The following is a 7,887-nucleotide window of genomic DNA, read 5'->3' as shown; positions in this document are numbered from 1 at the left end:
TATATAAGTGAATATTTTTGCCAAATGAAATCCGACTTAAAATATAAGAAATTGCACTTAATTTTTCTGAGGAAAACAGAAAACAAATATTTTGGTTAAACAAATATTATGGCCGTTTGGGACATCGGATCCATCCATCCATCACGGTGACGGCAGCCTGGCCCTAGTGTCGCAGAAAGGAGGCGTCTTTACCGGAAGAAGAGCAGCGGGGGAGAAGGAAGCATCTCAGAAAACAAAATGTCGCGTAGGAGGGTGTCGGACGGATGGAAAAAACTGAATCGGTATAGGTGATTAATGAGTGACGAAGCGTGTAGGTACTCTCAACTTCATGTGGAGTTTAAAACTCCAAAATTTGGAGTATCTCTTGAGGTGCTCCAGGAAAAAAATGAAGTTGGCCCCCTAACTCTATATTTTTCATGAAGCAGAATTTTAAGAGCTAGAGGTGTTTAGCAATATGAAGCTGGAGTGGAGCTGCAAAAACCTAGAGTGGGCAGTCCCAAGTATCGACTGTTGGTAAGCTGTTGCGTGGCACGAGCGGTGCTGTAGAGCTTGGCTTCATGCTTGGCTAGTCACATTTCTCGATGACGTTCGCGTGCCCTTAAATCCGGTTTGATCCGCTTCTTTTTTCATTCGGAACAGTGTTTTTCTCTCACATATTCCTTCAGCATTCCTCCAAACCATCCAAATTCCTCCAGAATTCCTACAAGCGAACAGGCCCTTAGTTTTGAAACACAACTCATTGTCAAACTAAGGTTTGAAGCTTGTGTCTACAAATTTGATTTAAGCACTCCACTTGGAAACTCCCTTTTCAAAAGACCTAATTCAATAAACTTTGATCAAAGTCATGGATCCATTTTTCGTGTTCAAAGTTAATTACCATCATTTTAGTTAGCTTTGGTTAATCCAAAGGACTCTAGGATTTAACCCTTAAAGATCTAGACTTATGCCAAACTGACCTCTAGGGATTTAACCCTTAAAGATTTGGGAGAATTGGTTGTGTAGCATCAAAAGATCACAAGAATCAGAAAATACCATTGAAAAAGCTCCGTCACGTGAAATACCATCGAAAGATGTAAGCGTTAACCAAAATTAACATTCCGTCACGTTCAGTCAATTTTAGGGTAACCGCCGTCATCTCCACCCACATGAGCATGCGCTATGATGCGCCCTTCTTCCTCCTCCGTCCATTTGCTGCCCATGCTCGTAAGCTGTGAGCAGTGTCGCCTCACCGCGCCACCGTCCGCACGCCCGCGAACACCGTGCCGCACCGCCATCCACATGTCGTCCGCGAGGAGCTGGAGGTCACCGGAGTCGAGGAACCACGTGGTACTCCAGGGATGCTATGCTGCATGCACTACTCGCTCCAACTCCTCCAACCCCATCCCTCCTTCCCCGGTGGCGCCACCTACTCTTGCTCATGCTCATGTTCCCCGCCTTCTTCCTCCTCCGGCAACCAGCACCAGAGGCTCCATCCGCCAGCCGCCCTATCCCCAGCTACTTCCCGTTCCACCCCGCCACTCACCCACGTGCCTGACCATGACGAAGATGGCGCCTCCGATGACGCCCTCCTGGCGCTCCTCCGCGCCCATGACACCGATGCCGCCTACAGACTCTTCTCCTCGAAGCCTTCTGCCCTCCCATCCTCCCCCACCACGGCCTCTCGCCTCCTCGCGCAGCTCTCCTTCAATTCCAATGGCCCCAATACGTTCTCCCGCGCCGCTCGCCTCCTCCAGAGCCTCCGCGCCCGCGGCACCCTCGACCTCCTCGACGCCAACTCCCTCTCCCTCACGGCCACGGCCGCGGCCGTCGCCCGCTCCCGTGACGCCCACCTCGCCCACTCCCTCCTCCTCTACATGCTCTGTTAGGGCCTCCTCCCCGACCGACGCGCGTACAGCACCGCCGTCGCCCGCCTCACGCCGCCCACCAAGGCGCTCCGCCTCTTCGACGCCATCCTCTGCCACCTCCACCGCATGCCACCAGAGCTCGTCTATCCCTCCTGCCTCCTCGACGCAGCCGCATTCAACGCAGCGCTCAGCGCCTGCGCCGACGCCGAGGACTGCCGCCGATTCCGGCGGCTGTTCGATGCAATGAGCGAATGGAGCGCCGCCGCCGATGCGCTCACCTACAACGTCGTCATCAAGATGTGCGCGCGCACCGGCCGAAAGGACCTCGTCGCGCGCGTGCTTGAGCGCATGGTCTCCTCGGGCCTCGCCCCCTGCGCCACCACTTTCCACTCCCTCGTCACCTCGTTCGTCGGCTTCGGTGACATCACCATGGTGGAGAGGATCGCGCAGGCGATGCGGGAAGAGCGCAAAGACATATGCTCACTGCTCAGGGCTATCGCTATGGATTGCGCCGATGCGACTGACGTCGAGGAGGGTGCCGCGCTGCTGGACGACATTGTTGCCGGGGCCAAATAGGGACAGGGCTCAGATGAGGTGCCGCTGCTCCCCAAGGCTTATCCGCCCAACGCCAGGGTGTACACCACGTTGATGAAGGGATACATGAACGCAGGCCGCGTCGACGATGTCGTGGCCGTGCTGCGCGCGATGCGGCAAGAGGCGCTGACGGTACCCGCAAGCCTGCCGGACCATGTGACTTACACGACGGTGATATCAGCGCTTGTCGGTGCGGGCGATGTGGCGCGCGCGCACGCGCGTGCTGGGCGAGATGCCCGCGGCCAGAGTTCCAGCCAACCGTGTCACCTACAACGTCCTGCTCAAGGGGTACTGCCAGCAGCTGCAGATCGGCAAGGCCAGGGAGCTCTTTTAGGAGATGGTGACGGACGCCGGCATCCAGCCCGGCGTGGTGACATACAACACCCTCATGGACGGGTGCGTGCTCAGCGACGACAGCGCGGGCGCGCTAGCCTTCTTTAACGAGATGCGGTCATGGGGCATCGCGCCGTCCACGGTGAGCTACACGACGCTGATGAAGGCGTTCGCTGTGTCGGGGCAACCCAAGGTGGCGCACAAGGTGTTCAAGGAGATGGAGCGGGACCCAGGGTGACGGTGGACAGGGCGGCGTGGAACATGCTCGTGGAGGGGTACTGCCAGCTGGGGCTGGTGGAGACGGCAAAGCAGGTGGTAGAGAGGATGAAGGAACGCGGCGTGCAGCCGGACGTGGTGAGGTGACACTGCTCACAGCTGGAGAGCATGGGGCAGCAAATGGACGAAGGAGGAAGAAGGGCGCATCACAGCGCATGCTCGTGCGGGTGGAGATGACGGTCGTTACCCCAAAATTGACTGAACGTGACGAAATGATAATTTCGGTTAACGCTTACATCTTTCAGTGGTATTTCACGTGATGGAGCTTTTTCGGTGGTATTTTCCGATTCTTGTGATCTTTTGATGCTACAGAACCAATTCTCCCTAAAGATTTAGACTTATGCCAAATTGTTAGTGGTGGCACATATAGATAGGTAGATAGATATAGATAGAGACAAAGATAGATAGATAGATAGGGGTGGCACATAGAATCACGCAACATAAAAAAAAAGTTGGCGAGAAAAAGAGAGACATAGAAAACATTTTTAGAGCAAGAGATAGAGAACACTTTTTAGAGCAAGAGATAGAGAAAAGTCTGAAAACATTTTATTAGCACAAGAGAGAGAGAACAATTTTTTTTATAACAAGAGAGAGAGAAAACATTGTACTGGACATCTGGCAGCCGACGCAGACACTGACGGTGCAGTGGATAGCTGAGGCCTGCGCCAGTTCAGACTTCAGATAGAAGAAACATTTATATATATTCTTTCCGGTAATAGTAAAATATAAAACTTCAATTTCTGCAGCAGGCCATCCATCACGCAGCTGGAGTAAGCTTCGCTAAAAAAAACAGCCAAAACACTGTTTCAATTGATTTTTATAAAAAAAAAAATACTATTTCAGCTAAAAAACAAACTAAAAAGACAGATTATATGATAAGCGAACCTGACCTCTATCTACGTCTATCTACAAAAGAAAAGCTAAGGATGCGTCTGTCTCCTTAGGTCGTCATCAGGGCTGCTATCGCCGGTCGCCGTCTTCCAGACGGAATATCAAAATGCTGTGGCCCTAGCACGAGGGATACGTGGATATACGAATACGATCCGCATCACTGCATCATCACTGATATTAATCCCCAGATATCGTTGGTTGTAATTGATGATAAATTTTCAGTTAAAATAATATTTTTCTCTCACACTAAATTAACCAGCAGTATCGGCCGAACACGTGTTTCCGCATCGATCCAGAAGATTTTGCAGCCACAGCCAAAAGGTCAAAGCACTATCCAACGGATGCCAACTGCCAAGTGAGGTCATCACTCATCAGTCATCAGCCGTCGACGACTCATCCTGGTCCTGGTGACTGCGCGCGGCGCGCGTGAGAGGCCGAAAGCGAGCCAAAAATCTCGCGCGGCCTCCACTGTCGCTTCTTCCCCTGCTGGTCGCAACGGATAGATAAGCATGACAGCGCAGGCCGCGCGGCGTGGCGTGGACTCTTCTGCCAAGGCCTGCAAGTGCAACTGCAATAGAGATCGATGCCGTCTGCGTCTGCGCCGGCGTCATCCCCCGCTATAAATTTCGTCACATCGCCCACCTGTGCCGTGCAGTGCTCTCAGTCTCCGTCCGTCAGTCAGTAGTTGAGTGAGTGAGTGAGGCAGCGAGGAGGGACAAGGGGAGATGGGGAAGGGAGCGCAAGGGAGCGACGCGGCGGCGGCGGCGGCGGCTGGGGCCGGGGAGGTGGAGGAGAACATGGCGGCGTGGCTGGTGGCCAAGAACACCCTCAAGATCATGCCCTTCAAGCTCCCACCCCTTGGTACGTCGCTGCCGTGCTTCTTTGATTCTCGCTGCTTATTGTTTGCTCTGTTCTAGGAATGAATTCGCTTGTTACTATTTGCTCTGCTCTAGGAATCAGAGAAATCGAGAAGCTTTTGACCAAATCGATCGATAATCTGCGGTAGTATATATTAGGAATCTTGACAGCCCTGGCAAGTTTCCATCTTTTTTACATTATACTACTCCGTATATCTTATCGTGTTTGCACGCGCTGAACACGAGGGTGGGTGGGTATTGTACAGATGTAGTCAGGAATCTGTGTCCAAGATTTGGATCAGCCTCAGCTTTTTCCCCCTTTGGGGAAGGAATTAGGGCATGTTCTTCTTCTTTTTAGGATTAGGAAATGGCATGTTCTTCTTTACATTAAACAAATTCGTCAAAAGAAGGGGGTATTTATTCCACAACTAGTTACAAGTATCATCATCAGCACTGTATCGCGTCTGCAAGTAACATCAGTGCATATTTGTTCCAAGATCCGAACTACTCCAGTACAAGGGAACTCACTCATTCACTAGACTAACCAGAAGAACATAATTTGTAGTAGCTTCAAAGTTGAGACCTGCATAGATAATTTCTAGTTACTAATACTCTTGTCTTGCAGAGTACTTATCTCGGTTCAGAAAAACTCAACTTATCTGTAATGCCACTAAGATGCAGTTTACCAACAACTTACAGGCTGCTATGATGCCAGGGCCAGCACATTAAGGGCCTGTTTGGAACGCATGAATCAAAAACACGGGAATAGGAAAAAATGTAGGAATGAGGTGAGTGTGTAGTGGTAAAATAGAGGAAAGAAAAAACACAGAAAATAACTAGAAGGGGTGTTTGGAACGTAGGAATCTATAACACAGGAAAAACACAGGAAGTAACAAAGAAAAAAAATAGCAACATGCTTCACTTGCGTTAGCTGAAATGTTTGGGTCACTGACAAACTGACAGACTGCGGTACGCTCCCTTCTTTCCTGTTTTCTTCACGGGCAGTGTATCGGGCATACGCAAAGGAAAGGAAACCAAGAGATCCCGGTAGATTTTTTATTTCCTGTGAAATGAGCATCCAACTACAGTAAAATGGAGGAAAGGAATCGATTCTTCCTGTGTTCCAAACACTCCAATCAACTTCCTTTCCTTTGGTTTTAGTTCCTATGATTTTCCTTCAAAAATCCTTTGTTCCAAACGCCCCCTAAGCTACTTATCCATGGACTTGTGGTTCTGAAGTATTTTGGTGTAGCACACGTGCCAATTCCAACTCAACAGTATTATTCTGACAGTGAATTTTGGGTGGCATTTTCAGGACCTCATGATGTCCGCGTGCGCATGAAGGCAGTGGGGATTTGCGGCAGCGATGTGCACTACCTCAGGGTGCAGTGCGCGATCCCATCTCCTTGTTTTGTTCATCAATTCAATTCGTTTTTCGCATCCCATTCCCATCCAGAGCACTGACTCAATTCGCATGTATCTATCAACTACTACGCAGGAGATGCGCATCGCGCACTTCGTGGTGAAGGAGCCGATGGTGATCGGTCACGAGTGCGCGGGCGTGATCAAGGAGGTGGGCGCCGGCGTGACGCACCTATCCGTGGGTGACCGCGTGGCGCTGGAGCCGGGGGTCAGCTGCTGGCGCTGCCGCCACTGCAAGGGCGGGCGGTACAACCTCTGCTCCGACATGAAGTTCTTCGCCACCCCACCCGTGCACGGCTCGCTGGCGAACCAGGTGGTGCACCCTGGCGACCTGTGCTTCAAGCTCCCCGACGGCGTGACCCTGGAGGAGGGCGCGATGTGCGAGCCGCTGAGCGTGGGCGTGCACGCGTGCCGCCGCGCCGGGGTGGGGCCCGAGACGGGCGTCCTCGTCGTGGGCGCCGGCCCCATCGGGCTGGTGACGCTCCTGGCGGCGCGTGCCTTCGGCGCGCCGCGCGTGGTGATCGTGGACGTGGACGACCACCGCCTGTCCGTGGCCACGGCCCTGGGCGCGGCCGCGACGGTCAAGGTGTCGACCCGGGACGAGGACCTGGACGCGGAGGTGTTGCGCATCCAGGCGGCCATGGGGTCGGACATCGACGTGAGCCTGGACTGCGCCGGGTTCAGCAAGACCATGTCGACGGCGCTGGAGGCGACGCGGGCCGGCGGGAAGGTGTGCCTGGTCGGGATGGGCCACAACGAGATGACGCTGCCGATGACGTCGGCGGCGGCCCGGGAGGTGGACGTGGTGGGCGTGTTCAGGTACAAGGACACCTGGCCGCTGTGCATCGACTTCCTGCGCAGCGGGAAAGTGGACGTGAAGCCGCTCATCACCCACCGCTTCGGCTTCTCGCAGCGGGACGTCGAGGAGGCCTTTGAGGTCAGCGCCCGCGGACGCGACGCCATCAAGGTCATGTTCAACCTCTAGGCGGCTACGGCTACGCTGCCTCTCTCGGTCCTGCCGTCCGTCTAGGCGCCGCCGTAGCGCCGTGTGCCCCTGCCCCCACCCAGGCCCCAGCCCTGGAATAAAATGACAAGAAAAAACATCGAATGGGCAGTTTGCCGTGGTTTGGTTTGGAATAACTTCAACTTTAATTTGTGTTGTTTCGCTTCTGCTGTCGTGCCATTTGTCTTGATCGATTCGCGGTTTTTTGAGCTCTCGTGTTTTGGCCGAGGAAACAAAATTGAGTCGATTTGTTTAGCAAATAGTATAAGATTGGTTTGTTAAGAAAGGAGAGTCCAAATCAAAGCCCAGACCTGATTTTATTGCCGGGACTATAAGCAGCGGCTCTCCCCTCAATCCCTCTCCCTCTCTATCCTACGCCTTCCCCCTCTCATACCCCTGCCCTAGCCGCCGCCCTCCTCACCTTTGCGCCAGCAGCTGCAGCCCCCCTCCCCCGCCGGCGTAGATGGCGGTGAACCCTCATGTGTTCTTTGACATCACCATCGGCGGCATCCGATCCAGAAGGATCAGATCGAGATAGATCTGTACAGGAACAAGGTCGTCGAAAACTTCCACATCCTCTACACAAGGATAACCCGGTCTCCTTCAAGGACTCTGTAACACCCTGGTGTTAAGCATGCATTTGGCATTAGCATTGCATGAGCACAAG

General features: G+C 53.1%; 1 protein-coding gene and 1 pseudogene across 1 annotated transcript; both read left to right on the top strand.

The window, feature by feature from the left end:
• Nucleotides 1–1,337: 1,337 nt before the first annotated feature.
• LOC136500079 (pentatricopeptide repeat-containing protein At3g09650, chloroplastic-like) lies at nt 1,338–3,134 on the top strand (annotated as a pseudogene).
• A 1,317-nt stretch (nt 3,135–4,451) lies between these two features.
• Nucleotides 4,452–7,387, top strand: LOC136500488 (sorbitol dehydrogenase-like). Its single transcript, XM_066495843.1, has 3 exons — nt 4,452–4,799; nt 6,111–6,178; nt 6,294–7,387. Exons 1-3 carry the CDS (start codon nt 4,664–4,666, stop codon nt 7,200–7,202), a joined length of 1,113 nt encoding a protein of 370 aa, XP_066351940.1. The 5' UTR covers nt 4,452–4,663; the 3' UTR covers nt 7,203–7,387.
• The last annotated feature ends 500 nt before the right edge of the window (nt 7,388–7,887 follow it).

Source organism: Miscanthus floridulus, chromosome 13 (genome assembly GCF_019320115.1).
Source record: "Miscanthus floridulus cultivar M001 chromosome 13, ASM1932011v1, whole genome shotgun sequence".
In the NCBI taxonomy this organism is placed as follows: Eukaryota; Viridiplantae; Streptophyta; class Magnoliopsida; order Poales; family Poaceae; genus Miscanthus; species Miscanthus floridulus.
Note: the sequence above shows the minus strand (reverse complement) of the source record. Positions and strands in the feature narration are given on the sequence as shown.